At 55.6% G+C, this 26782-nt stretch overlaps 5 protein-coding genes across 14 annotated transcripts; 4 read left to right on the top strand and 1 right to left on the bottom strand.

Moving 5' to 3' along the window:
- Positions 1-512: 512 nt before the first annotated feature.
- On the bottom strand, positions 513-7687 carry LOC101095404 (transmembrane reductase CYB561D2). 4 transcript variants are annotated; one of them, XM_023249076.2, is made up of 4 exons: positions 7533-7687; positions 2534-2685; positions 2031-2068; positions 513-1345 (listed from the first exon to the last, which is right to left on the bottom strand). In XM_023249076.2, exons 2-4 carry the CDS (start codon positions 2658-2660, stop codon positions 842-844), a joined length of 669 nt encoding a protein of 222 aa, XP_023104844.1. In that variant the 5' UTR covers positions 2661-2685; positions 7533-7687; the 3' UTR covers positions 513-841. The 4 variants fall into 4 exon arrangements, with proteins under 4 accessions (XP_023104844.1, XP_019677637.1, XP_006928871.1 ...); XM_019822078.1 differs by lacking the exon at positions 7533-7687 and adding an exon at positions 3233-3420; XM_006928809.5 differs by lacking the exon at positions 7533-7687 and adding an exon at positions 3071-3212.
- On the top strand, positions 3338-6703 carry NPRL2 (NPR2 like, GATOR1 complex subunit). The gene is made up of 11 exons (XM_006928811.4): positions 3338-3469; positions 4012-4103; positions 4205-4373; positions 4513-4621; positions 5094-5230; positions 5322-5419; positions 5541-5577; positions 5696-5789; positions 5865-5982; positions 6256-6398; positions 6485-6703. The coding sequence occupies exons 1-11, from the start codon at positions 3392-3394 to the stop codon at positions 6550-6552; spliced, it is 1143 nt and encodes a 380-aa protein (XP_006928873.1). The 5' UTR covers positions 3338-3391; the 3' UTR covers positions 6553-6703.
- Positions 7688-7822: 135 nt separating the features above from the next.
- Positions 7823-12072, top strand: ZMYND10 (zinc finger MYND-type containing 10). Of its 4 annotated transcripts, none has more exons than XM_011291731.4 (12): positions 7827-8076; positions 8343-8451; positions 9372-9488; positions 9610-9663; positions 9784-9921; positions 9998-10110; positions 10203-10303; positions 10634-10806; positions 11032-11157; positions 11240-11361; positions 11482-11607; positions 11696-12072. In XM_011291731.4, exons 1-12 carry the CDS (start codon positions 7985-7987, stop codon positions 11769-11771), a joined length of 1347 nt encoding a protein of 448 aa, XP_011290033.2. In that variant the 5' UTR covers positions 7827-7984; the 3' UTR covers positions 11772-12072. The 4 variants fall into 4 exon arrangements, with proteins under 4 accessions (XP_011290038.2, XP_011290033.2, XP_006928870.2 ...); XM_003982265.6 differs by having other exon boundaries at positions 7830-8076; positions 10022-10110; XM_011291736.4 differs by lacking the exon at positions 11032-11157 and having other exon boundaries at positions 7823-8076.
- A 54-nt stretch (positions 12073-12126) lies between these two features.
- On the top strand, positions 12127-21331 carry RASSF1 (Ras association domain family member 1). 4 transcript variants are annotated; one of them, XM_023249050.2, is made up of 6 exons: positions 12127-12650; positions 14697-14803; positions 18895-18999; positions 19205-19502; positions 19620-19729; positions 20376-21331. In XM_023249050.2, the coding sequence occupies exons 1-6, from the start codon at positions 12146-12148 to the stop codon at positions 20520-20522; spliced, it is 1272 nt and encodes a 423-aa protein (XP_023104818.1). In that variant the 5' UTR covers positions 12127-12145; the 3' UTR covers positions 20523-21331. The 4 variants fall into 4 exon arrangements, with proteins under 4 accessions (XP_023104818.1, XP_023104816.1, XP_044906504.1 ...); XM_023249048.2 differs by having other exon boundaries at positions 19620-19735; XM_045050569.1 differs by lacking the exon at positions 12127-12650 and adding an exon at positions 13009-14282 and having other exon boundaries at positions 19620-19735.
- An 869-nt stretch (positions 21332-22200) lies between these two features.
- Positions 22201-25079, top strand: TUSC2 (tumor suppressor 2, mitochondrial calcium regulator). The gene is made up of 3 exons (XM_003982263.4): positions 22201-22472; positions 23556-23676; positions 23807-25079. The coding sequence occupies exons 1-3, from the start codon at positions 22327-22329 to the stop codon at positions 23870-23872; spliced, it is 333 nt and encodes a 110-aa protein (XP_003982312.1). The 5' UTR covers positions 22201-22326; the 3' UTR covers positions 23873-25079.
- The last annotated feature ends 1703 nt before the right edge of the window (positions 25080-26782 follow it).

The following is a 26782-nucleotide window of genomic DNA, read 5'->3' as shown; positions in this document are numbered from 1 at the left end:
CACTCCCCCTACCCCCACTGTTAAACACCCTTCCCAGAGCTGTCACTTCCAATACTTACTCATTTTCTCTCTCTCTGATTCCCAGTCAGGGAGGCTCTGCCCAGAAGATCGGATGGTTGAGGGCCTCTCTACCATAAAGAGTGTTCTTATCGATTGCTCACCCTCAAGACAGTGGTCAGTGCTTGACACCTATGGAAACAGCCCATCCCCAGCTCCCACCGTGTCACTGTCCACATCTAACCACCAGTTTGGCTATGCCAGCACAGTATGCAGGTGGGAGAGTGAAAGGACACATAGCTGTACCATCTAGGGCCACCCATCTAGGGCCCTGGGTGGCACAGGAGGGCACAGGAGGCTCAGCAGCCAGATCTCAGAGCTCATGTGCTGGGAGAGCTTCAGCCCCTCAGTGAGCAGCCAGGGACAGGGGTCCCCATCTTGCCTAGCTGCCTGTTTCTTCACTCTGACAGCATTAGTGAGAACTATCCCCAGTTCTAAGCTATTCCTCCCATCCGGTCTTTTCAGTCATTCTTCTTTATTTTGCTTTTTTCTCTCCTGTAATTTCCAGACATACCAGTACAAGTATGAGTTGAGTTGCTGGGGAAGTAGGTTTGCAACCCCAGCTTCATCCAGACATCATCCATAAGCTCCTCTGGGACAGTACAGAAGAAAAGGGGAAGCACTCCACCATGAGGAGCAAGCAAAAAATGTCACACACAAGACTCCTACTTTAGACTTCCCCAGTGCCTGAGATGTCCTCATGACTTAGCTGAGAAAATCCAGGAGGCCCCAGCCCCCGCTACTACACTGAGGGGCAAATCCAGGCTTCTAGGCTGGGAAGAGCTCATGGCTGGATCCTTTTGCGGTACAGGTAGGCATTGCTCACCTGACTCATGATGACCAAACTGGTAATGACAGGGCATAGCACAGCAAGGTACCAGACCCCACCAGTGACTGTGGCGGTGAACCAGAGGGAGCACATGCCCAACAAGAGGCTGGCACTACCCAGAAGGTAGCCCACTAGCCCAGAAGTGGCATGGTATAGCTTGAGCTTAGCCAGGGGCCAGCGGGGCAGCAGTTTAGGGTAGAGCAGCCCCACCCCACCTGAGCACTGCAACCCGGCCCACAGCACAGCTATCAGCCCTGCCCGCCCATGCCACGTGGCCAGGTGGGCTTTGCCAAGCTGTTCCTTATGGAGGATGACAAGACCTAGGCCCAGCAGTGCACACAGCAGGGCCAGCAGCTGCAGTACCCAGTGGCAGCGTGCTCGGCCCTTCCGTGAGAGGGAGCGCAGCAGCGAACTCTCAGGAGAGAACACCAGCAGTGCCTCGGTCATCAGGAAAGAGAACTGGGGAAACAGGGATGGGAAACTAAGTCAGGAAAAAAAGCTTCAGATAACTTTCTAAGCTGCCAGTCACTGTGGGCAGATTCCCCCTCTCCATTCTCTACCCAATGACAAGAGTATCCATTTGGAGGGGCAAGAGTGGGGAGCTCTATCAGGGACAGGACATCTGCCCTTAGTAACTGGCAAGAGGTATATACCTCTCCACATTTCTTCCTAGGTGCTATTTTGAAATGTCATGTCTGCTATATTACCCAGCAAACACAAGGTTTGAGATGTGGCAGTTATAAATGATTCACAAGCTTTGTTTCCCTAACACAGGGCTGGATACAGTTACTTGGCAAGAGCTGGCCACATGGGTGCACTATTTCAGGGAAAATTAGATGCATCACCATAAATTAAGGTAAAAAGAGACACAGGTACACTCAAAAATCATTTTCCAAGCTTCTTGCCTGAAGGTGGATAAAGCCTCATTTTGTGCTTAGGCAAATTTGCCCTGGGTTTTGAACATTCTGGTTCAAGTCTGGTTTATATACTACAGGCAGGTGTTGGAGCATGCGACTCCTCCAGTTCCACATTCCACCCCTCCAAAGAGATATTAAGCATCCATAAGGATTCAGAGGCTACCCGGGCTACCACCCGGAACTATGCTCCCTCCCGCCCCTAAGAGCTGGCCAGGGCCACTACTTACAGCCAGAGACATAAGCATGGGGTGCCAGGAGAACAGACCTGGAATGAAGAGGAGGCTTTGTGAGGCTGAGGCAAGAAGAACCCAGCCACACCGATCCCTACAGTCTGAGGAAAATGGGCAGCGCATCGCCCGAGGAAGTGCTGCCAAAATACTAAGGCCCCTGTTACTGCAACAAGCTCATCCCATACCTATCCTTGCTTCCTGGTCCCTCCCTGGAGCAGAGGCCATGCTTTGCCACTCCTCTGGCAGGCCTCCCTCCTTCTCCTAGCACTTCACACAAGGCAGCCAAGTGGAGCACCAAGACAAGGAAAGAAGAGCCAGGTACTCTGGCCAAACTGACAGAGCCCCCACACTCACTTCCTCCCCACTTTTTCCTCCAGCATACGATGTCCCCCAGCCAACCAAGCCTTTCCCAGGAGTCAGGCCCACGGCTTCCTATTGCTCCTGCTCCCCAGGAGAAGGGGCACTTTCCTTCCCAGAAGTCAACTATGAATTCTACTTACTGGAGCCAGGCCTGGCAAGCACAGCCACAAAGATCGTAAAGCCCAGGGCCACAAGGTGGGCAGCAGCCCCAGAGGCAGTGCGCAGAGCTCGGTAGATGTGCGACTCGGTCTCCACAGAAAGGGCCATGGTCAACCGGGCCAGTGGCTGGAGCCTGAAAGCATAGTAGAATGAGCAAGGGTCTCAAGTGCCTGCTGTCCACTCCTCACACTGGAGCAAGGGTTGCAGGGCAGGAATGCCACTCTCTTCCAAGAAGTAGGCGAGGGCTGGCAGCCTGTCAGCGTGTACCCAGTATCTGAACTGGCACTGATCACTGGCCCACCTTCCAGGTAGGATGCGCAAGGCCGAGTAATAGACTACAAATCCCAGCGTGCATCACGCCATCGCCGGACGGGAGCGCCAGCAGGAAGCGCGTGAAGCGCTACGGGTATTGTAGTTCCCATCTGCTCCCGACTTTACAGCCTGAATCCCTTCGCGCACAGTCTCCCCACGTGCCGCTGGCGTGCTGACCCTACATGCTAGGGACTCGCCTGCCTCACCTGCAGCACTGACCCGACTTGGTGGTTTCTTCCCAAGAAAGCGGGATACTCAGGCCCCTGTCGCGCGCACTGCAGCTCCGTCGCGGAGCCGCTTTACTTCCGGGTGCGACGTCTACCTACCCGGGACTTCCTGGGACAAGCTTCCCCACCCCCGCGCCACACCTCTCGGTCATGCTGCGCAGGCGCCGTTGAGCAGACAGCTTGACGGGTGTGAGTGCGCAAGCGTGCTTGATCCACCATCCAGGCCTTCGGGCTGTTTCCGACGGGTGTTCGCAAGGGGTCCAGCCGTCAGAGACTACAGACCTGGGCTCTGCTGGCGCCATGGGCAGCGGCTGCCGTATCGAATGCATATTCTTCAGCGAGTTCCACCCCACGCTGGGACCCAAGATCACCTATCAGGTGCCATCCGGGCTCGCGGGGCTGGGGGCAGAGGGGGACGGGGAGAGGGACGCTCTCGCGAGCTCAAGCAGGCTGCCTGGAAGCAGAGGATTCCCGTGCCCCGTGCTGCACGCAGTCACACCACTCCTTCATTCATGGAGAATCATTAACCGAGAGAATACTCAGACCCAGGTCCCAGGCTCCCAGTGTTGGGGAGCAAACAAACATGCCATAGACAGTGACTGTGAGAAATCGGGCTGTGGGGACCCAGAGGAGGTATCAGTTCCCAAGAGAGGTAGGGATGCGCGGTCCTACAGTATCCCTGGATGCTTAGGAATTTAGATGGAGGCGAGTGTGTGCCAGGTAGGGGAAACAGCATATGCAAAAGACGGGAGGCAGGTGAGAACCTGGAGTGTGTTTGGAAACACAAAGGAGTAGTAGGCCTGGGTGGATGGGAGAGAGGTGAAACGCTGGACAAGAGGGCTTAGTTCTTGGGGGTCCCCCAAGGTATTATGCCTAGTCCCCAGGTCCACTAAGGGGCCTCTTGCCACTCCGCTTCCCAGGTCCCTGAAGACTTCATCTCCCGGGAGCTGTTTGACACAGTCCAAGTGTACATCATCACCAAGCCAGAGCTGCAGAACAAGCTTATCACTGTGTGAGGCCCTAGTGGGGAAGGCGGGGGATGTCCCAGGAGGAGAGGACAAGTTTGGGAGCAGAAAGAACCTGACTCTGTTCCCACCTGTTCCCCCCATCCAGCACAGCCATGGAGAAGAAACTGATCGGCTGCCCTGTATGCATCGAGCACAAGAAGTACAGCCGCAATGCCCTGCTCTTCAACCTAGGCTTCGTGTGTGATGCTCAGGCTAAGACCTGTGCCCTTGAGCCCATCGTCAAAAAGCTGGCTGGCTACCTGACCACACTGGAGGTCTGCAACACAATGGGCTTGAGTGGATGGGCAGGCAGACAAATGTTTCCAAAGCCCTCCAGACCTAGGAATCTGCCAGGGCAGGATGCTGGCCAGGGGTCCCAGGGTGTGCCCACCATGTTGTCCATGCTCCATTCAGCTAGAGAGCAGCTTCGTGTCAACAGAGGAGAGCAAGCAGAAGTTGGTGCCCATCATGACCATCTTGCTGGAGGAGCTAAATGCCTCAGGCCGGTGCACTCTGCCCATCGGTATGGCCCAGCCTTTGCAAGGACAGCAAAGGGGTAGAGGAAGAATAGGAACATAGCAGGGGAAGGCAAGCCCAGCCATGGACAAGACTAATGAACAAATTGGTGGCCAATAAATAGCCATGAGCTGGCTTGATGATGTCCAAGGTCCAGCGCATGTTAGGATTTAGGATTTGGAGGCCATGCTCCATGTTCCTTGGGCATATTCCTTTCCCTCTCTGGACCTATCTCTTCTTCCATGAAAGGGGAAGATTTGGGGCGCCTGCCTGCCTCAGTCAGTAGAGCATGTGAGTCTTGATCTGAGGGTCGTAAGTTCAGGCCCCACATTAGGCATAGAGTTTAAAGTAGAGGGGAAGGGGGAGACTGGCCCTACCCAGAGCTACCCATCTCCATCAAGGGCTTCTGGGAGGACCGGAGGGTAATTGAGGGCCTCTTAAAGGAGATGACACTGAAGATATGGGTGGGTCCCCTGCAGATGAGTCCAACACCATCCACTTGAAGGTGATTGAGCAGCGACCTGACCCTCCTGTGGCCCAGGAGTACGATGTGCCTGTCTTTACCAAAGACAAGGAGGATTTCTTCAACTCACAGTGGGACCTCACCACACAACAGGTGTGCTAGCCCTCCCTGGGTATCATCACGTAGAGCTGGCCACAGCCCTGGCCTCATCCCATCCCTGCTGACCCTGCCCTGCCCTGCCCAGATCCTGCCCTACATTGACGGCTTCCGCCATGTCCAGAAGATCTCAGCAGAGGCAGATGTGGAGTTAAACCTGGTGCGCATTGCCATCCAGAACTTGCTGTAAGTGCGGCAACAGTCACACTCAGGACAGGGTTGCTAGCCAGGAAAGAGCCCTGGGACCCTGAGTGTGGGGGCTGGGAAGGCATGGCCCTCAGAAGCTGAGCACAACTATCTCCCCCAGGTATTATGGCGTTGTGACACTGGTGTCCATCCTCCAGGTAGGTGAGTCTGGGGTCTGGTTAAGCAGAGAGTGGATCATGTGGCTTGGCCAGACTGGGGCTGTGTCAGACTTCCAAGCCCCTCACTGAGCCCCCTGTGCCTCCTGCTACCTTCCAGTATTCCAATGTGTACTGCCCGACACCCAAGGTCCAGGACCTGGTAGATGACAAGTCCCTGCAGGAAGCGTGTTTATCCTATGTGACCAAGCAAGGTAGTGGCGGGCTCTCGGGGAGGCCATCTTGGGGAGGGCAGAGCTACAAGCAGATCTGACCCCTGGTGCCCACAGGGCACAAGAGGGCCAGTCTCCGGGATGTGTTCCAGCTGTACTGCAGTCTGAGCCCTGGCACTACTGTGAGAGACCTCATTGGCCGCCACCCCCAGCAGCTGCAGCGCGTTGATGAACGGTCAGAAGGGGATTCCCAGGGGCATGAGGGGTTTGCCTGAAGGCAGATACTCTATATCTCTCTGGAGCCCCGGGTTAGAGAGGAATCAGGAGATTCCCAGTGAGCAGAATCATGTGGCACTGCTAGTCCAGGCAGGCTTTCTGGAGATGATGTGTTTGGAGGCCAGTCTGGTCACTGAGACGAAATGGGAAGGGAGACTGCAGGAAAGAGTTGGCCTGGCTGGAGGAAGTCCTGGCCAGGGCATCATCCCCCTCTCCCTCAACCCCACCCCAGGAAGCTTATCCAGTTCGGGCTTATGAAGAACCTCATCCGACGACTACAGAAGTATCCTGTGCGGGTGTCTCGGGAGGAGCGGAGCCATCCTGCCCGGCTTTACACAGGCTGCCACAGCTACGATGAAATCTGTTGCAAAACAGGTGGGGGCAGGCAGCTCAGCTAAGGTTGGGGCAGGGCAGGGTGGTCAAGTCATGGTTACTCACCTCACCTGCACTGTCCCAAATAGGCATGAGCTACCACGAGCTTGATGAACGGCTGGAAAATGACCCCAACATCATCATCTGCTGGAAGTGAGACTGGGGTGGCCTGGTCTAGGCACATGGCTGTGGCTACTCTGTCCTGCTAAGCCTTGCCTGGTACATGAGGGCTAGACCAGTAGACTAGTCCATATTGTCTCAAGGTTGACCCTCACTTCTGTGAATAAAATCACCCATTTCAACCTGTCTTTATTGAGTACCGCCTCTAAACCAGCCATTGGAGAACTGGCAGTGAAATAGCCGAGGTCCTGGCACCCTGGTGCGCCATCTGGTGGGCAAGACTGGCTATGGACAAGTAAATGTGCCGGGTAATTATAAACTGAAATAACAGCCCGAAAGAAACAATCAGGAAGCTGTGATGAAGAATGACTTGGGGTGGGAGCTGGGGCTGTCCTGGATTAAATGGGCAAGGAAGGCCTCGCTGAGGTGACTTGAACTGAGGCCTGAAGGAGGAAGAGTATTCCAGGCAGAGGGAACAGGTGCAAAGTAAAAGCAACTTTAGGATGTATGAGGAACCTGGGGCATCTGGGTGGCTCAGGTGGTGGTGGCTCAGCCGGTTAAGCTTTCGACTTCAGTTCAGGTCATGATCTCACGGTTGGTGGGCTGGAGCCCTGCATCACGCTTTCTGCTGTCAGCAGGAGCCTGCTTCAGATCCTCTGTATCCCTCTCTCTCTGCTTCTCCCCCCCTCAAAAATAAATAAACATTAAAAAAAAAATGTGTAAGGAATCCAAGAGAGGCCCACTGGGGCTGACACATGGGAAGCAATGGGGAGAGGGACAACAGATGAAGTACTGAGGTAAGGAAGGGGCAAGACCTTAATACTGCAGAATTGCTGATAAGCTGCTTTGGACATTATTTCGAGGACTAGAAGCGTCCACAGAGGCACCTAGAAAAAGACTACAGCAGTTACTTCATGACATGTGCTGGCAGCCTCCTAGGCTAGAATGGAGAGACGTGGGCACTGGGCAGTACTTTAGGGGATAGAGCCAACAGGTGGAGTCGGGCAGGAGACCTACTGGAGGCAGGAAACCACGCAGAAGCGGTACAGCCGAGGTAGAGCTGCTGCAGGAAGGGCTGGTGGGGGCGAGGTGACCCCATCCCCGTGCGGGTCGATTTGATGTCCTAGGAGGAAGCCTAGGCCACCCGAGTCCGGTACTCAGGGCAGACCCGTGAGCCGCAGGCGGTGAAGGAGAAAGTTCTGGGAGTCCAAAGAGGGCTAACTGCAGCCGGAAAAGCGAGGTGGACGGGGGCGGGGCCGGAGCCTGCGCAGCGCGCGCAGGCGCTGGACTAACCGTTTCCATGGCGGCGCGGACCCACGCGCCCCAACCACTCCGCAACGGCTGTATCCAAGACGTCGACCCTGCGAGTCTCGGTCGTCCTCGAGAGTTTCAGCACCCTCACTTCAGCGTCGGCTGCTGCCCAGGGTCAGCTGAATCCTGCCTTCCCGCTCTCGGTCCCCGGCCACAATATGGGCGACCTGGAGCTGCTACTGCCGGGAGAGGCTGCCGTGCTGGTGCGGGGGTTGCGCAGCTTCCCGCTGCGCGAGATCGGATCCGGAGGGTGAGGCAGCTGGATCAGGGTCAGGAGGAGTTTTGGGGTCAGAATCCTTGAATGGGGGACTACAGGCCTGACACTGGGGGGGAAGGGTACCCGGTGTGGAAGAGTCTCCAGGTGAGAAGACAAAGCTCAAGTTAGGGGATGTATGGTCCTGAGCCCTCTCTGGCCCCTTGGGATCAGGTTAGGCTTCAATAGGACCCGGCCCTCACTCCACTCCTAATGCACATATGTGCACCCAAATGCACATACACCCCTGCTCTCTGGGACAGATGGAACCAGCAGCATGAGAACTTGGAGAAGCTGAACATGCAGGCCATCCTTGATGCTACAGCCAGCCAGGGCGAGCCCATCCAGGAGCTGCTGGTCACCCATGGGAAGGTATGCTGGGGCCACAAACAGGGTTCCTGCCTTCCTACCACCTTCCACACCACCACTCTACTGCTCAAGAGTACCCTGGGTGCCTGTGCTTCCCTCTGTCTGGTACACTTGTCTTCCCCAAGGGAAAAGAGAGGAGTGTGTTGCACATTTGACTTTGCACCCCTTTGGACAAGACCCTGGCACACCAGGCCAAGTGTGAGGTGTGGGTTGATTTGGAAGATAGTCATGGATCATACAACAGCCTAGGCTGTGGGGGGAGGGCCTAAGTTCTAAAGACATCCTTGAATAGTCTGTCAGGCCAGAGGGGGCCCTCACTGAAAAGGGGGTGGGGCTTTGGCATGGAAGGAGGCACCCTTCCTAACTTGAGAGAGGAGTTGGAAATCAGGGATCAACCTGGCTGGAACATGAGCCAGGAGGTGGCTGGAATAGGTGACCTGAGATATCACTTGACAAAAAGCTTCCTCTGTGAAGAAAAGGTGGACCCCCCCCCCAATGGGGGTGAGGGTAGAAGACTAGGAAACTGCAGGGCCCAGAGTAAGAGTGAGGTCAAGACACACCAGAACTTTGGAAGTCCAGAGGACAGAGACAAGAAGAGAGAGGGCATGAGCAGGAGAGCCAGCCTGAAGGAAGGTCTGGATAGAGGTAGAGGGGACAAGGGTGTAGGTGCAGGGTGGAGCAAGGCAGCCTAGGGACAAAGCAAGAGCCAATAACAAGAAGCATGGAGGATGTCCCCAGAGAGATTTTGAGGGCAGCTAGAAATGAAGGTCTAAGGTGCCGGAGAGAGGTTGGGAAGGTGCCTACGAGGAGAATCTAGGAACCCAGAAGAGTTTGAGGAGAGTTGGGCTGGGCTGAGCCAGGGGTGGGAGCATTAACAGGCCAAGGTAGGCCTACTTCATCCGTCCTTCCCCTCCCCCTCAAAGATCCCGACGCTAGTTGAGGAGCTGATTGCAGTGGAGATGTGGAAGCAGAAGGTGTTCCCTGTGCTGTGCAGACTGGAGGACTTCAAGCCCCAGAACACTTTTCCCATATACATGGTGGTGAGCTGGGTTCCTGGGTCATATCCTGCCCATGCCTATAGAGGGCCCTGGACTAGAGAAGAGAGATGGTAATAGCATCCTTCCTTCAGTATCCCCAGGCTCTGTCCTCTTTCTCTGACAGGTGCACCATGAGGCCTCCATCATCAACCTTCTGGAGACAGTATTCTTCCACAAGGTGAGGCATCAGCCCTGCCCACTGGCTACTGCTCCCAGCAAGGGCCTGACAGGGAGGGAGGTTGTGTCTATGTGGAAAGAGCATCAGAGACAGAATGTTTCCCATCTGCCTGCCTCTCAGGAGGTGTGTGAGTCAGCAGAGGACACTGTCTTGGACTTGATAGACTACTGCCACCGAAAACTGACTCTACTGGTGGCCCGGAGTAGCCGTGGTGGCCCTCCTGAAGAGGAGGAGTGCCAGTCCAGCACCCCCATGCAGGTGGGCTGAGGTTCCCTGGGGGTGTCAATGGCTAGATCAGGCTCTTTTGAGGCCTGGGCAGCAGGGGGTGGCCCAGCTTGAGCACCATGTCGCCCCCCAGGAGCTGCAGAAGCAGGCAGAGCTGATGGAGTTTGAGATCGCATCGAAGGCCCTCTCAGTGCTGCGCTACATTACAGACTGTGTGGACAGGTGGGCAGCTCTGCCAGGCCTGGGACCTTCAGTGGAAGGCTGAGAGCCTGGGCCTTTAGCTTCTGTTCGCTTCTCTCCACCACCACCCTTAGCCTTTCCTTGAGCACCTTGAACCGCATGCTCAGTACCCACGACTTGCCCTGCCTCCTGGTTGAACTGCTGGAGCACAATCCGTGGAGCCGGCGGGAAGGAGGTAAACCCTCCCTGAACTGCCTAAGCCCCAGCTCACTGCTTCCAGAACATCCGCCAGGATTTATGGGTATGGGCAGATTGCACACACAGGCAGACAAACTCTGCCCATTAGCCCATAGAGGATACCAGGATGCCTCACCCAAGATGGGCTTCGACCTGGGCTCCGCAGCAGGCAAGGCCTGTGTGTCTACTACCAAGGACTCCCCTGCTCTGGAGCAAGCAGCACCCCCTCCTGGGCAAGTCGTGCACTTGGGCAGCACCCCAGCCCATGCAGCTGTCTGACTCAGAGTGTGCAACACCTGCTCCCAGTGCACTGGTTTCTTCTCCCCAGGCAAGCTGCAGCAATTTGAGGGTGGCCGTTGGCAGACAGTGGCCCCCTCAGAGCAGCAAAAGCTGAGCAAGTTGGATGGGCAGGTGTGGATTGCCCTGTACAACCTGCTACTGAGCCACGAAGCCCGGGCCCGCTACTGCTTCACCAGCTTTGCCAAGGGACAGCTACTCAAGGTGGGGAGCTCCTCCTGCATTAGTACCACCCCGTTCCACCCCATCCCACCCCTGCTGTTTATCACTGTCCACCTACATCAGCCCCAGTCCTCTTTCCAGACCTCGGACCTCAGGTGATGAAACAGCTAGTGGCACAAGGTCCCCACACGCACCTCAACCCAGCACAGCCTAGGCCCTCTCTGGTCAGCACCACTTCACACTGGCCTCCCCCGGATTCCCTTGCAGCTTCAGGCCTTCCTCACAGACACACTGGTCGACCAGCTTCCCAACCTGGCAGGCCTGCAGGGCTTCCTGGCCCACCTGGCCCTGACTGAAACCCAGCCCCCTAAGAAGGACCTGGTGTTGGAACAGGTAGGGACTAGCAAGTTAGTTGCTCAGGACCACTGTCCACTTTGCCAGCTCCTCCCTGACACTTTCCACTTCTCTCCCTCAGATCCCAGAAATCTGGGAGCGGCTAGAGAGAGAGAACAGAGGCAAGTGGCAGGCTATTGCCAAGTACCAGCTGCGGCATGTATTCAGCCCCTCAGAGCAAGACCTGCGGCTGCAGGCACGAAGGTGTGGCCTGCTGAGTGGGCAGAAGGGGTGGGAGACACGAAGAAGGCATGGACACAGGCAGCGGTGTTCTTGTGCCCCCACTGGCCAGGCCCAACCAGGCTTTCCTGACCTCTTTCCTAGATGGGCTGAGACCTACAGGCTGGACGTGCTAGAGGCAATAGCTCCAGAGCGGCCCCGCTGTGCCTACTGCAGTGCAGTGGCCTCCAAACGCTGCTCGCGATGCCAGAATGAATGGTATTGCTGCAGGTGAGGGTATTATAGGACCTTGGACTCCTAAGCCACACTTCCATACCCCCCACAAGCACTGCATGCTCACCGGCCCACCTGCCTGCAGGGAGTGCCAAGTCAAGCACTGGGAGAAGCATGGAAAGGCTTGTGTCTTGGCAGCCCAAGGTGACAGAGCCAAGTGAAGGCTACAGCCGCTGAGGGCCACCCACCCATGCGGTACAACCCACTCAGAATGTGCCCTGGACCTCAGGATCTCAGCCTAGCGTCTGCCAGAGCCCCAGCTTCCCAGGTGGTGAGCACAGCGGGGGAAGGGTACAGCTGCCGCCCCATCTCCCCCAGTAAAGCGCTCCCCACTTCCTGCCCTACCCAGCGGGTAGGCTGAGGGCGCTGCCTCAGCAAGCAGGAGGCCTGGGCGGGGGCAAAGGCAAGGGCGGATGTGGGGACCCTGTTGGTCTAGCACAGTAAAGCTGGCCTCTAGAAACAGTCTGTCTCCGAGTGGCCTTTTGCGGTGGTCGTCGTCGTCGTCGTCGTCAGCAGGAGGGAGGTTGCTCCCAGGATGCGTGGAGAAAAGGAAAAGGAGGGCGGGGACTCTGCGAGAGCGTGCCCAACCCCGCGCCCTCGCCGCCCCATTCCGCCTGTGGGCCGACACGGCCGGAGCGCCCAGGTTTCCTTTGCACCGCTCGCCCCGGTTCTCTCCCGCCGCCCTGCCGGGATCCCGGGGGCGGCGCCGAATCGGGGTCCGCCCCGCGGCCCCGCCCGCCCCGCGCTCGCTCGCGCCGACAGCCGGCGGGAGTCCGGGCGCGACCCGGCCATGTCCACGAAACCTGAGCTCATTGAACTGAGGGAACTGGAACCCGCGCGGCGCGCGGGCCCCGGCCGCACCCGGCTGGAGCGTGCCAACGCGCTGCGCATCGCGCCGGGCACCGCGCGTAATCCGGCACGGCAGCTGGTCGCGGGCCGCGGCCACCACTTCCAGCCCGCGGGGCCTGCCACACACACGTGGTGCGACCTCTGCGGCGACTTCATCTTGGGCGTCGTGCGCAAGGGCCTGCAGTGCGCGCGTGAGTAGCAGCCCCGCGCGCTGGCAAGAGCGAAAAGGGCGGCCAATGGGCAGCGCCGTCGCTGCGTATCAAGTCGCAAAGGAGGGGGTCGGAAGGGTTGGTTCCGGCGAGCAAGGTCCGTTACCTTTGCCCGGTCGTGTAAGAGTGCAGGCAGGTAGATGGTTATATCCTTATCTTATTCCATCTGCATTAGGGGCACAGTTGGGCAGAGGCGGCTGCCTATGAATAACGGTGCCGATCTCAAGCTTTTTATCTAATTTTTAAAAATGTTTTAATATATTTTTGAGAGAGAGCGCGAGCGGGGGAGGTGCAGAGAGAGGGAGGGACAGAGGTCCAAAGCAGGCTCTGCGCTAACAGCAGAGACCCAGTCGCTGGGCTGGAACTCACAAACTGTGAGATCATGACCAGAGCCAAAGTCGGAAGCTCAACCGACTGAGCAACCCGGACACCCTCAAACTCTTTTTCTGTAAAGTGACTTGGTTCTTCTTGAGAAAGGGTTTGTGCTGACCATTCTCTAAGTCCATGTTCCTAGGCCTGAGCTTTCCCAAAGATTCACTCACTAGGTCCCCCTCGAAAATCTCTGGAATGAGGGGAATTTATCTCCCTATGGGATGGGGACAGGGAAAAAGTACCGTGGGTGGGCCCTCTGCAAGCAGGAATTTTGAGCAATACCTATCGCAGCCCCAGTCAACCAGGTGCTAAAACATGAAACACAACCACACACCAGCGGTCCTTCTGCCCTCCCAGGAATCACCAGCAAGCAGAGGTTGCTGCCCCGCTGGCTATACACCAGCTAGAATCGGTTGGGATTTTACAGCCCTCCAAGCCCCTGTGCCTGGACCTCAGACCTGTGGAATCCATCACGGGGAGTGTATCAGCAATTTAAAAACAAAACAAAACAGATCATTCCAGTTGGCAGCCTGGGTTGAGAATCACTGCTCTGGACCATTTAGGGACTTAGAGAAGGTGTCCCAAGCCTTTGTAGGCACGGAGACTCTCTCGGTTCAAGAGTCTGTCCTGAACACCAGAGTTGTGACAGAATACCAAGTGTGAGCAAGGGCTGAGATATTGCAATGTTCCCAAGGAGAAATGAAGTGGTCACAAAGATAAAATCTAGGACAATTTTGGGTGTGTGTCAGAAGCAAAGACAAGGGAGGGATCAAGGGTAAGTGGGATTTTTGTTTACCTCAAACTGGGAGAGTAGCAATTTTTGCTGAGTTGAGGAGCTCTGGCGAGGGGAGAGAGGGAAGTGGAAGAAGAGTTGTTTTGGCCATGTTGGGTTGACACCGGGTTTGATCTGAGGAGGAAGGTCAGCAGTGGGAGCCTTGGATCTGGGGTAGGTGAGTGTATACAGAGCAGGACAGTGATCAGTACTGAATCTCAGACACGCTGCCCATTAGATCTGGGAGTTGAGACAGAACCAAAGGAGCTGAGCAGGAGCTGCAGAAAAATGGGAGGAAAACCTGAGTAGTGGGAAGCCCAAGGGGATCAAGCATCAAATGATGGGGAGGAGGTGAGGATGGAGAAGGGACCTGGCATTCGACTGTGCACAGGTTGCTGAGGACCCTAACCAGGGCCGTTTCCTGGAGGGAGGGGCAAGCCTCACTGGAATGGATACAGGAGAGCGTGAAGGTGAGGAATTAGAGTGTATGCAGACTAATGTTAGTTTTGGTGTGAGGGGTGTAGAGACAGGTGACAGGGGAACAAGAGTTAAGAGATTTTGGGTTTTTTTCCCATCAAGTAAATGGGCGGAGGTAGGGTGTTGACAATGAGGAAGGGGGAAGTTCTACCCTAGGTGCTAGAGATAAAACTGTTTAACAGGCCTGGATCCGTAACCGCCTGAGGCCTTCTCACCAGTTTCCAGACACCCGGGGACCAATACTGGAATCTATATAGCAGCGGGGGACAAAGGGACCTAAGATAAGGCCGGTCATGTAGAGCCTGGCGGGCAACGGCTTTCATCCCGGGGTTTCTCTTCCGTCCCCCGGAAAGTTTCTCTGAACTGGAGCTGGGGCTCCGCCGCCTCACAGCCAGACCTCTCTGCAGATTGCAAGTTCACCTGCCACTACCGTTGCCGCGCGCTCATCAGCCTGGACTGCTGCGGGCCCCGGGACCTGGGCTGGGAACCTGCGCTGGAGCGGGACACCAACGTGGTGAGCGTGGGGCTGGGGGGAAAGGCGGGGCTTCACGGGAAAGGCGTGAAGACCAGCGGGCCAAATTACAGGAGTTGCCTAGGACCGCTCAATGAATGGTCTAACAGCGGGTGTCCCCGCGGTAGAGAGTGCTAATTCTGCGCGCGGGCTCGAAGGGGTTCCGGGGAAGCTGACTCCGAGCGAACTGCCGGGAATCGCCCTGTCTCCGCGCCCACTCAATTTCCGCACCTTCGCGCATCCGCATCCGGTCTTGAGGCCACGCTGGTGCACATGCGCACAGGCGCCGACTTGTTTCCCAAGAGAGGTGGGGTCTGCGAGGCGGAGTTGAGCTGAGCTGCCTGGGCTATGAGGTCATTCCTGGAGGCGTGGCGTGTATGACCCCGCCCTTCGATGTTCCTCCCCCAATGAGGCAAGAGCCAGATCCTAGCCGTCTACGTTTCAGTGTTAACGGTCGCGGCGCGAACCCATATCCCGGCGCACGCGCACACGCACCTGGGGCGGTGGTTGGAGGCTACCAGCGCACTAGGTTCAGGGAGCTGGCTGGCGGGCGCGGCGATGGGCGAGGCGGATGCGGGGACGCCTTCTTTCGAGATGACCTGGAGCAGCACGACAAGCAGTGGCTACTGCAGCCAGGAGGACTCGGACTCGGAGCTTGAGCAGTACTTCACGGCGCGTACCTCGCTGGCACGCAGGCCGCGTCGGGACCAGGTGGGGGCCGGGGTTGCGGGCGGCGGGCTGGTGATGATCGCTGGGACCCTGCCCCTCCTCGCTAAATTGCCGGCTCGAGTTTTTGGGCGGGGATTCCAGAGCGCCCGGGACCAGCCCTCGGAACTTTGTGCGGGGCTCTCAGCGCCTTGATGCCGGGTGCGGAGGCCCTGTCTCTGTCACAGACCGGTTGAACCAGGGGAAGCAGCTACATGGCTTGGGGCAGACTCGGGGCGGGCATTATCCACCTATGACTAAAGCCGACTGCGCAGTCCGGACTAGAACCTCGATTGCAGCGTTGGGACGCCCCTACCTCCTCTCTGGGAGATGGGGGCGGGGATGGGAGGAAGTGGAAGGGGAGGTGTCCTCGCCTGGAACTGGGAAGTGTGTTTAGGGAAGAGAGGCAAAGGAAGTTTCGGGCCTCTCCATTTGCAATCCTGGACGGAGCCAACTGAGTCCCCATCTCTTACCAGTCTGTCCTGTCACCAGCTGCTGGAACGCGGAGAATTCTGGAGTGGACCTGGCTGGAGTGCTCATTTCAGCAGCACACATACTAAAATTGGTGTGGATCTGGAAGAAAGGCATTTGGGAATGGATGGGAAAGAAGCCTAGTTCTGGACTGGACTATAAGCAAACGGGAGCATTTTATCCACACGAGGTGGGGCAGGCTAGATTGTAAAAGGCCCAGAGGAGGAGTTAAGAGAGATAGGGGTTATTAATCTAGGACTGTAAGATGTGCTGGAGCTGCTGTTCCTCTCCAGGCCTCCAAGGTGTTCCCATTGTCAGAAACCTCTGTGCTGTGTGCCATTAAGTGTGACTGCCAAACTCAGATAACTATTCTGGAGCTAGTACACCTCAGGGGAGCACCCTGGACAGAGTGTCAGGAAAGAGAGATGGGGACGGTAAAGCCCAGAATACCTAGCAACAATGGGGCAGAATTCCTTACATGAGCCACAAAAAGAGACTTGTGGGTGATTTTTTAGATGAAAATTGTATACTCTTTAGATTAAATTTTACTCAAAAGTTCAGCCCAGAGCTTGGGTGCAAGGTTTGAGTGTGGATCCTGTCTGTCACTCAGGCTTGAGGCATTTTTCATTGTGAAATAGTGAGAAAACCACAAGACACCAATTGAAAAGGAGGCTGGGGAGTCCCAAATTATATGTAAAATAAAAACCATCAGTCACTATGGAGGCAGAGTGGAGGATGGGTCACTGTAGTGCAGGAGAAGGGAAATTCCATGGTCCTGTTGTGCACACCTCTGGGATGGCTGTTAGAATCCTCCAACGGGGGCCCCTGGGTGGCTCAGTTGGTTGAGCGTTGGGCTCTTGATTTCAGCTTAGGTTGTGATCATGATCCCAGGGTTGTGGGATCAAGCTCCACGTGGGGCTCCATGTTGAGCATGAAGCCTGTTTAAGATTGTCTCTCCTCTCCCTCTGCCCCTGTCCCCTACTCTCTCTCTCTCTCAAAAAAAAAAAAAAAAAAAAAAAAAAAAAATCCTCCAGTGAGAAGCTTTGGAAGTGGAAAAAGAAACTTTTCTTCCTCTAGAATCCTGGTAGGACAGTGCAGTGCATCCAGTCCAGGTCTCTTGTTTTATGAGTAGAGATATTAAGGGAGGTTCACTTGGAGAGGAGAAGGGGCTAGAACATAGGTCACTGCACCCCATTCCAGGGCTCCTGGCTAAACCGGGAAGGGAAGAGGAAGGAGCAAGTGTTCTTACCCTCAGGCTGGAGCTCAGAACTGTCACAAGCAAGGGAAATAAGTTGGTGCCATCTCTGTGCCCCCCCCCCCCCCCCCCCCAGAATTCTCTTCCTTCTTGCCCTGGTACTGGAGTCTGCTCAGCTTTCCTCCTGCCCTTAGCACCCTCCCATCCAGATACTCCTTTCTATTGGGTCACTCCTTCCTGTCCCAAGCCCTCTCTTCGGGCCTGAACAAACACATCCACCCTTTATTCCCGGGCTCTAGCCTTCATTTTGCCTCCCAGATCTCCTTTTCCCAAAGCCCACACCATTTGTTCTTTACCAGTCTTAGAGGGTTTCTCCTTGTCTCCAGTAAGATTTCTGCTACAGTTTTCCCTTCTTAGTGCTTTCCTCCATCCAGGAGATTTTTTGAAACTTGGGGGAGCAAATAGGCTTCAGTTCCCACCCCTCCCCCTATACCTTTTTCCTGTGAGACCCCAGCCTCAGTCCTCAGTGCCACATACTTACTGGTAGGTTTTAGGTAAAGAGCATACTGCCATAAAACTGTTCTAGGTGAAAAGCACCCTACCCTCTCATCTGTCCACCCTATTTGTCCCCATCAGATGGTTTAAGCTTAGGGGCTCCAAGGCAGCAGTCAGGGAGAAGCCTGCCTCTCCTGAGCTTAGAGCTGGGTACAAGGTTATTCTACAGGAGACCAGCTGTAAAAACTCCCCTGGGAGAAAGCATTGGTCAGCAGTGATCTCAGCTGTGTCTGTGACACTTCCATTCCAACCAAGACCTGACGTCAACAGGAAGTAAGGCTGATGCAATGGAACCAGGGAGTTTGGTAGAAAAAAGTTAATTCAGAGCTCTGGCTGCCCTGGTCCATACTCCACCCTTCTGACAAGAATCCAGCCCCTGGAGGAGTGGGGGAAGGGCTGAGTGGTAGAGCTAAAAATCTTTGGGCTAAACTTCCAGATAGGAGGAAGGAGGTACAGAAACCTACCTGCTTGGCACTTGTGGCTTTACTAGGAGGCAGATTGGAGCCTGGCCTGAAGCTGCCTTTTGTGCAGTTTGGGTCAAGATCAGATCACTGTGTTGGGTCAAGATCAAATCACACTGAGGTTTCCTCACTGTGTGTGAGACCTGCAGGGCTGGCCCCAAGTCCTCCATCGGGGGTGTTAACATTGTAGAAGTTGCCCTTACCCTTGTACTCACAGCTGGCTGGGCTCCTGGTATGTGCCAGTCCCCATACCTCTTGCCCTGCGGTCATGGCCCTTTGCCAGGGCAAAGTGGTCTCCTTTCTCCAGGACCCCACCTAACTAGGGTGCTGGAATCAGGCTGTGCAGTTGAAAGGTGGTTTTACTGTCAACAAGAATCCCACATCTTTTCCTGGCCCCTGGCCTTTTATCTTCAGTTGTCTTGGTTTTAAGGTATCCTCAGGGCCTCACTCAGTGCTGAAGAGGCCCCATGTAGGCGGCATAAAGAAGCCACATGACTGCCTTTGCTGTGTTCATCCATAGCATGCAAAACCAGGAGCAGTGATGGGTTCTTCTCGTCAGGACTCAAGCTTTGTAGTCAGTTTTCAAAGGCTGCCCCAGAGGCTGTTTTTCAAAGCAGCCAACCTGGATTCTTCTCCGCGTCTGTGACATGCATTGCAGTGGGATGGGTTCTTTTAGGGCCCTATGTCCACCCTGGCCCATCTTTCAGGACGAGCCTGTGGAGTGGGAGACACCTGACCTTTCTCAGGCTGAGACTGAGCAGAAGATCAAGGAGTACAATAGCCAGATCAACAGCAACCTCTTCATGAGCCTGGTGAGTTGATAGCAGGGGAAGGTATATGGGGAGAGGCAGGAACCCGACTATGTGCCTGATTCCCAAAAGGTCACAGCTAAGGTATCCTTGGCTGGGCTTAAGCAGTGATTTATTCTCACCCAGCCTAGCCCCAAGTGGACTGGTGGTGTCCATATCTGTTCCATCTCACCTGGAACCTAGCCATGGTTTGATTTCTCCTCTTCAGAACAAGGATGGCTCCTACACAGGCTTCATCAAGGTTCAACTGAAGCTGGTGCGCCCTGTCTCGGTGCCCTCCAGCAAGAAGCCACCCTCCTTGCAGGCTGCCCAGCGGGGCCCAGGACGGGGCACAGCTGTGAGGCGCCGCACCTCCTTCTACTTGCCCAAAGATGCCGTCAAGCACCTGCATGTGTTGTCACGCACACGGGCACGCGAGGTCATTGAGGCCCTACTGCGCAAGTTCTTAGTGGTGGATGACCCCCGCAAGTTTGCACTCTTTGAGCGGGCTGAACGCCATGGCCAAGGTGGGCTTCCCACTCCACCCTGCTGTATGAGAGTATATATTCATGCATCATGTGTGAGGGTGTGAGTGGGCTGGGCCTGACTAATCAAATACTCTTTTCTCCCTGCCTGGCTCTCAGTGTACCTCCGGAAGCTATCAGATGATGAGCAACCCCTGCGGCTGCGGCTCCTTGCAGGGCCCAGCGAGAAGGCCCTAAGCTTTGTCCTCAAAGAGAATGATTCTGGGGAGGTAAATGTGAGTACACAGCCCTCTTTAGTTTCTTGGTTGTCACTGGGTAGGGCTAGTAGGTTGCAGCAGCAACCTGGAAGGAGGAATAGGGCTGGAGAAAAAGCCCTACAAAGCCTCTCCAGGAGTATGTGAGCCTTGTAGCTAAACTGAAGACTTCTAGGCCACTCACAGGCCTCTCCCAAGAGGCCAGGAAGAATTGTCTTGGTGGTCTGCTCTTCTCTGTTGTGGAAAGTCCTCAGGAGATGGAGGAATCCATGGCAGTATGGTGATCCCAAGTGAGATCAAAGCCACACAGATGGGCCCAGGATGTCATGGAGGCTCCCTCTTCAGGCATTAGGACTTTTTACCTGGAAGCTTTCTGGCTCCAAAATATTGAGTCTGTGGAGTAGTATTAGAGTCAGAGTGTGGGAATGGGGGAACATCTAATTTGGTTGCCTGTCTTCGAGGTGTCTTTGACTGCCCTGCTTTGTGGGGCCCATCTTCTATACAGACTATTGTCAAGAACCCTAACACAGACCATTCAGGCAAGAACCTAACATTAGAAAGCCCCATCCTAGCTCTGTGATGTGATTGGTGCTCTTCTCTGGGGAGGGCCTGCTGATTTGGCCATGCCTGCTGCATCCTGTGTCCCCCTCTCCACCTGCAGTGGGATGCCTTTAGCATGCCTGAGCTACACAACTTCTTGCGCATCCTGCAGCGGGAGGAAGAGGAACACCTCCGCCAAATCCTGCAAAAGTACTCCTATTGCCGTCAGAAGATCCAGGAGGCCCTGCACGCCTGCCCCCTGGGGTGACCTCTTGTACCCCTGGGTGAAAGGAGGAGAGTAGGCAGCGCCGAGGGCGTGCCGTGTGAGTGTGACAGGGCCCGTGTGGCCTGAAGAATGAGTGTGCATGGAGGCCCTCTCTTACTGGGGGAATGAGCCCAGAGAACAGCAAAGGAGCTGGCCCCCTGTGTCCACCCACAGGTATAGCAGAACATGGCTCTGCATTCTTCTGCCTTTTGTGTAGTGGGCCATGGTGGGCCAGGGTTGCCCTGGGAAGCTGCTCCAGGCTTGCAGCAGGGATAGAGCAGACAGAAGTCTCCTTAATTTGTGTCTCAGATACTAGAATCTTGGAGACCCTACAAACAGAATAGGTCATGTTTTCAGGGATGAGGGCCTTCATCTATGGGGAAAAGTCGTATGTTTTGGGTCTTGGATGGGGTGTCAGGACAGCCCTATTGGAGCCAAGGGCAGGTGTTCGAGGTAAGACAGGCATCGGGAAAGAGCCTAGGTTTTCCTCTGCAGTGGCCTCTGTCTCCTCACACACACTGGGGTCAGGAAATGCTGGCTCATGGTGCAGCAACAGTGCCTCAGTGCCTCCTCCAAGGAGGATGTCCCTAGGCCAGGGTCTGTGTGAGTGTGGGCACTGGTCCAGGTCCGTGCCTTGTTTGCCAGTCAGAGCGAGGGTCCTTCCCTCAGTTATTTTTGATGATGTGTGCGAATGTATGTAATATTTTGTGGCCTCAGCTGCATGCCTCCTGTGGGGAAGGGGGTGGGGGTAACAGTCATCATCAGGGCCTGGGGCCTGAGAGAAGTGGCTGAATAAAGATTGAAGAATTCTGCTTTTGAACTCTTTATTATGGGCCCTCAACTGCAGTTGCTCCTCACGCCAGTGGCTTCCAAGGGTGATGGACAGGCTCACAGAGCACCTTCTCAAAGTCACCATGTAACCAATTTGTGAAGGGTATGGGGTATGAATATTTACTGTCATCACTCACCACCCTGGGGCTCAGGTTGTGGCAGGGGCAACAATATAAGCTAGAATTTAGGGAATCCACATGCCTCCCAACACACACACACACACACACACACACACACACACACACACACACACAGCTGCTGGGGGCGTTTTCACTAAGTATTTACTGAGCTACTGCTCAGTGTAGACCAAACACTGCTCACGGTATGGAAGGTCCAGCTGTTAATTCTTGCCTTCGTGGAGCATACCTTCTAGTGGGTTTGGAAAGAACACTAAATTAGAAGTTGTTCAGACCTGAACGTAGCCATACATGTGGCCAATTATTTAATTTTCTTTAGGTATGGTTTCTTCAAATGCGACAGTGGTGATAACAGAAATGGTGTGGGAATAAAATGAGACCAGATGGGCAATGCGCGGCCTGGCCTGGGACACTCCTAAAGCGCTGGTTGCGGGGAAGCCGGTGGTTGGGCAGGCCCGCTGGACCTGAACTCGGGTCGGGAACGTCGGAGCCGCCATACAAGCAAAAACCAGGAGGACCCAGCCTCCACATTACTGGGTGGGAGCTGTCCCTGCTGGAGAGAGCGTGGCCTGCTGGGACCTGACGTCTCGCGGTGCCTACTGGGATGCCTACCTTCCGAGAGCGGCTATTGGTCCCACCCCGCGGACCGACGAGAGAAGCAGCCAATCAGAGAAGGCAGCGTGCGGAAGCGGAAGTGAGGTTTCCGTGGAGACAGCGGAGCCTGCGGAAGGCGGCGGCGGAAGCACCTGCGGGAGAAGGCTGAGGCAGGGTATGGTGCCTCCGACGGCCCTGTAAGAGCGAAGCGGCCGCGGGGCTCGCCATGCGCCGGCGGCCCTGACATGGGCGCCAGTGGCTCCAAAGCTCGGGGCCTGTGGCCCTTCGCCTCGGGGGCGGGGGGCGGCGGCCCGGAGTCAGCAGTCGCTGAGCAAGCTTTGGTGCGGCCGCGAGGCCGAGTCGTGCCCCCCTTCGTATTCACGCGCCGCGGGTAAGGGCGCGGGTTCCGCCCCGGGGAGACAGGCGGGCGGCGGGGCGCCCCGAGTCACAGGGAGCTCCAGCCGGAACCAGGAGAAGTCCCATGTTTTGGACGCCCGTGGGAGCAAGGGATGGGAAAAGCAGGGCAATCGGCTCCTGGCGACCTGGCTGCTCTGAAGGTCTCCCTAGGGGAAGAGGCTTGTCCGTGGGTAGGCCCTCTGTACTGTTAACTTGAGATAGGGTCTCCCTGAGACTTGAGGGTTTCTTTTCATCCCTTCCAGCCCAGCCTGCAAGTTGAAGGCTCCTAGGCTCCCTCTCCCCCAGTTCTGAGGGAAGACTAACCCTCTGATTTGGCTGTTTCCGTTACCTACCGTGGTGGCATTGGACCTCTGAGGGTAGGTAGTAGCTAGGAAAGTAGGACTGGGTCCTAGTGTTGAGAATGGAGCCTGGGAAAAAGACCCTCACTCAGGTATGTTCTTCAGATCTAGAGCACTGACCTTCCCTCTCTTTTTCCATGGGTCCAAACAGGAGCGCTAGACTGGCCTGGCCCTGGTGGGTCCGGGGAAATGGTACTTAGGTGATGCTGGAGATTTGGCTGTAGATGCTAGGGAGACCGAACAGTGGTAGTTTGGCTAGACCAGCCACTTGGGGGTGGGTGGGGAGGATTCAAACTTTTTCCCTTTAGGTTCCCACCTAGCTCAGGTATCTGCCATCTCAGGTTGACCCAGGGCCAGTAGTATCTTCTGGAGTGAGACACATGCCCAGGCCATCCTGCTTCGCCCACCTTGGGTGAAAGCAAGGGCCTGATGTTGGAATGGCCACTTTTGCTGAACAAACCAGTGATGAGAACTGGCCTTAGCTGCCTTGACAATGTGCTCTGATATGATGTCTCTTCCTGAGGCCTGACAGAGTAGCACTGGCTACCACCCCATTCGCTTCTAGTAGACCCCGTACCCTTCAGGCATATTATCCTCTCTTCCTCCCATCAAGGTTGTTCCTCCCCATTTGGAGGCGGGCACTCTTCCTTGTAGTCTGGTCATTTGCCATGACTGGGTGTGGGGCTCCAGCCCAGCCTGTTCCCTCTCTCTCTACACAGCTCCATGTTCTATGATGAGGATGGGGATCTGGCTCACGAGTTCTACGAGGAGACAATCGTCACTAAGAATGGGCAGAAGCGGGCCAAGCTGAGGCGGGTCCATAAGAACCTGATTCCTCAGGTGAGAGGCTGGGGCAGTGGTCATTGAGCCTATGCTGAGTGTGTGGAGGTAGACCCAGATGGGGTCTGCTGTCATGGTGGGAGCTCTTGAGGGAGGAGCTGGCCCTCACTAGCCTCTGTTTCCATGGCAGGGCATCGTGAAGCTGGATCCTCCCCGCATCCACGTGGATTTTCCTGTGATCCTCTATGAGGTGTGAGCCTGGGGAGTGGCAGGCATAAACACTCCCTACCCCAGCAAGAAACCCCCAGGCTCAAGGTGTGGCTTCCATTAAGGAACCTAAGCTGGGGCCACAACCCTGAATAAACTGCACTGGCCTGGAACCTTCAGCTGTGAGCGGGGCAGTCCTGCAGTGTTGGTCGGGTGTTGGTTTGTATGTGGACAAGAGGTGGCTGGCGGCTGGTGAGGGCTAATGGCAGAGTTACCAGCCCACCTTCCCCAGCAATCCCTACAAGGAGCATGGCAGGGCATATGCTGGTCAGGAATGCCTGGTTCTTGCACCCTTGCCTGGCCTGCTTTCTTCCAAGCTTGCCTAGGGCCCAGCCCTGCTAAGGGTTACAGCACTTTACAAGCAAGGTCTGCCTTCTTCCAGCCCCTGGGCTGCAGGAGCTGTACGCAAGCGGGAACTTCCCTTCCCTCATTTCCCTTACCCCCTTGTTGGAGCATTTCAGCCGTTTGCTACCTCGATTCCTCCTGTGTTGGACAGAGGCTGGGGGCAGTGCAAGCCTGATTCTTCCTGTCTACCTGCTCATCTGTTCCCACTCCCAGACGGATGGACAGTTTGCCAGCTGTTAATAGGAGATGGGACTGGTATAGGAGGATACTCCCTCCACCCAGGGCTGGGCTGATCCCTCCCCACTGCAACTACTTGTTGCCCCCACACACATCCCAGTTGAGAGGGCCTAAGATGGGATCAGGAAGGGCTATGGATGCCTGTGCCTATGGGGAGTTGTACCAACCCATCTACTTTGTCTAATCCTCCATGCCTTTGAACCAGCCCCACACAAACCCCTGCCATTGGGTGACCATCCGCCACCCATTGGTGAGGGACAGCACCCTAGGGCTGGTGCCAATAGCTATAAGGAGCCCATCACCCCTTTCCCTAAGTATACCCATCCCTCAGGATCAGTCAAGGGAAGGTATTGGAGCCCCTGGGTAAGGACAGAAAGGAGAGATCAACCATAAAGGAATACTTAAAATGTGAAAGTTTGTAAATAGTTTAGTCCATGATGTTGGGGCAGAGTCTGATTTCTACATCGAAATGATTTTTTTTTTTAATTCCTTACTGTGCAAGCTCTGTGCTTTTAAGAGTGTGGGAAATGGCTTGGGAAGGGTGGCCCCTAATCTAAGAAGAAGACTGTTGTGTTATTTGTTTAGTTTCAATAAAATTATTTGTAGACCCTGCATACAAGTGGTACCCGCTGTGACATCCAGTGTCTAGACCACCATCTGGGTTCTGTGGGTAGGCCTGGGCCACTCTGGTGACCCATCTTTATCATCAAGGCTCAAGGTAAGCCTGAGCCCAGCCCGTGGTCATCCCAGCTGTAACCAGCAGGTGGCAGTGTATTCACACAGACCTCACTGCAGACCCCCTCAGAATGGAGGGACATTTTCACCTATTGTGTTTAATAGGTAGGGACCCCTGGAATTGGAAGGCTTTGGGGTGCTTCACTAGGGATTGGCCCTACCTACTTGACCTGAGGTGAGAGCGTGACCCCAAGTAGTTCTGGAACAGCTGTCCTGCCCCCAGGAGTGTGAGCTGACCCCACATGAGGTCACAGCATGAGCCATCTTAGGTCCACCCATCCTAGGTGGACAGCAATCAGACGGGTGCCACCCTGCCCTTGGTCTACCACCAGGCTCTGTAGCCCAAACCTACCTGCTTCCTCCCAGGACTAGTTGTGGATACCACCAGGAGAGTGGGCTTGGGGTTTCTGTTCCAGCAGGCAGAACTCTGCCACCTAGTACTTTCTCTGTTCCCTGCTGACCCTGTGTTCTCACCTGCAGCTGCCCCCTGAGAAGGCCCTGAGAAGTGGTTCTCCGCTAGGTTTAGCCCTTGGCCGTCAGCCCAACTTCCAGCTAGGGAGGAGGGAGATCAGGGACACAGGCTTCTGGGTCTGGGGAGTTGGCCTGCCAGTCTTTTGGAGGCTTAAACTTGTCTGGAGCAGGATCATCCTGTGCAGCCTGGACTTTGTAGTCCTTCTTTGGGCACCTTCCCACTTTCCTGATAAGACGTCAGACTTTGTCCCCCTTACTGCCCCCAGGGCCAGGGTTCTGCCATGCCAGATGGCATCCCATCACCCATCACCACTGTCCTAGTGTGGGGGAACTCCCTGTGTTGGGCCTTCCCCAGCTGACCCCAATGCTAGAAACAATGGGGGTCAGGGCAGTGCTTCCCCACTCCCTTCCACTGGGCTGTGCTCACTTCCTTCCTGCTGGCTGCCTGAGGAAGTGTCCCTGCCCTGGGACAGTCTGGTTTGGCCTTTGTTTCCCCAGGGGCCCCCACCATTGCAGCTTCCAAGGCTTGTGTCCCTTGTGGAGCCAGCACAATGGTACAGGGACACACCCTCCCCTGCCCTGTCATGGACTCCTTGGTCCTCCGGCAGACTCCAGGGTGTGTACCCAATTCCCCCAGTTGCCCAGGCTTACACAGCCTTCTGTTAGAAGAGAGGCCCGGGCACTGGAGAGGTGGGCCAGTAGGGTGAGTGGGGGTAGGCTCAGGGTGATTTGAGGGTATGCAGACTTGTCCACCTCTCTGAACCAGGTCTGCTGGGACCTTGCTGCAGCCCTCCCTGGGGCTACAGCCCTGTAATGAGTACCCCCTTTCCCATGAAAACACAGCTCTTTTCTCACTCCAGGTATAAGAGTTCCCTACTCTGCAGTGTCTCAATGAAGTCCATCCAGGAATGCCCTCCATCAGGAGAGCACTCTGTAGACCCTTCCCAGTCCCTGTCCCTTCCCCCACCCTGCACAATCACACACATCAGCACATTGTCCACTCTGTCACACTTGGGATGCTTCTGCTCTTCAGCGGAAAAAAATTGACTCAGCTCCTGGAAGCTCCCCCAAGCCCCCTTATGACTGGTTCCCTTCTTCACCACCTGCTTTG

This window comes from Felis catus, chromosome A2 (assembly GCF_018350175.1).
Source record: "Felis catus isolate Fca126 chromosome A2, F.catus_Fca126_mat1.0, whole genome shotgun sequence".
In the NCBI taxonomy this organism is placed as follows: domain Eukaryota; kingdom Metazoa; phylum Chordata; class Mammalia; order Carnivora; family Felidae; genus Felis; species Felis catus.
This window is presented reverse-complemented; position numbering and strand designations above follow the sequence as displayed.

Bases quoted from the DNA above. Each gene is read 5' to 3' on its own strand.
- NPRL2 (XM_006928811.4), top strand. From the start codon at position 3,392: ATGGGCAGCGGCTGCCGTATCGAATGCATATTCTTCAGCGAGTTCCAC. The intron at 5,420-5,540 runs GTAAGTGCGGCA...TATCTCCCCCAG, and splicing joins ATTGCCATCCAGAACTTGCT to GTATTATGGCGTTGTGACAC. The intron at 5,578-5,695 runs GTAGGTGAGTCT...GCTACCTTCCAG, and splicing joins CACTGGTGTCCATCCTCCAG to TATTCCAATGTGTACTGCCC.
- RASSF1 (XM_023249048.2), top strand. From the start codon at position 12,146: ATGCGTGGAGAAAAGGAAAAGGAGGGCGGGGACTCTGCGAGAGCGTGC. The intron at 12,651-14,696 runs GTGAGTAGCAGC...ACCTCTCTGCAG, and splicing joins CAAGGGCCTGCAGTGCGCGC to ATTGCAAGTTCACCTGCCAC. The intron at 19,736-20,375 runs GTGAGTACACAG...CTCCACCTGCAG, and splicing joins ATGATTCTGGGGAGGTAAAT to TGGGATGCCTTTAGCATGCC.
- TUSC2 (XM_003982263.4), top strand. From the start codon at position 22,327: ATGGGCGCCAGTGGCTCCAAAGCTCGGGGCCTGTGGCCCTTCGCCTCG. The intron at 22,473-23,555 runs GTAAGGGCGCGG...CTCTCTACACAG, and splicing joins TTCGTATTCACGCGCCGCGG to CTCCATGTTCTATGATGAGG. The intron at 23,677-23,806 runs GTGAGAGGCTGG...TTTCCATGGCAG, and splicing joins ATAAGAACCTGATTCCTCAG to GGCATCGTGAAGCTGGATCC.
- ZMYND10 (XM_011291731.4), top strand. From the start codon at position 7,985: ATGGGCGACCTGGAGCTGCTACTGCCGGGAGAGGCTGCCGTGCTGGTG. The intron at 10,111-10,202 runs GTGGGCAGCTCT...CACCACCCTTAG, and splicing joins ATTACAGACTGTGTGGACAG to CCTTTCCTTGAGCACCTTGA. The intron at 11,158-11,239 runs GTAGGGACTAGC...TCTCTCCCTCAG, and splicing joins AGGACCTGGTGTTGGAACAG to ATCCCAGAAATCTGGGAGCG.
- LOC101095404 (XM_019822078.1), bottom strand. From the start codon at position 3,420: ATGCATTCGATACGGCAGCCGCTGCCCATGGCGCCAGCAGAGCCCAGG. The intron at 2,069-2,533 runs GTAAGTAGAATT...TCTTCATTCCAG, and splicing joins GCTTGCCAGGCCTGGCTCCA to GTCTGTTCTCCTGGCACCCC. The intron at 1,346-2,030 runs GTAAGTAGTGGC...CTGTTTCCCCAG, and splicing joins CCATGCTTATGTCTCTGGCT to TTCTCTTTCCTGATGACCGA.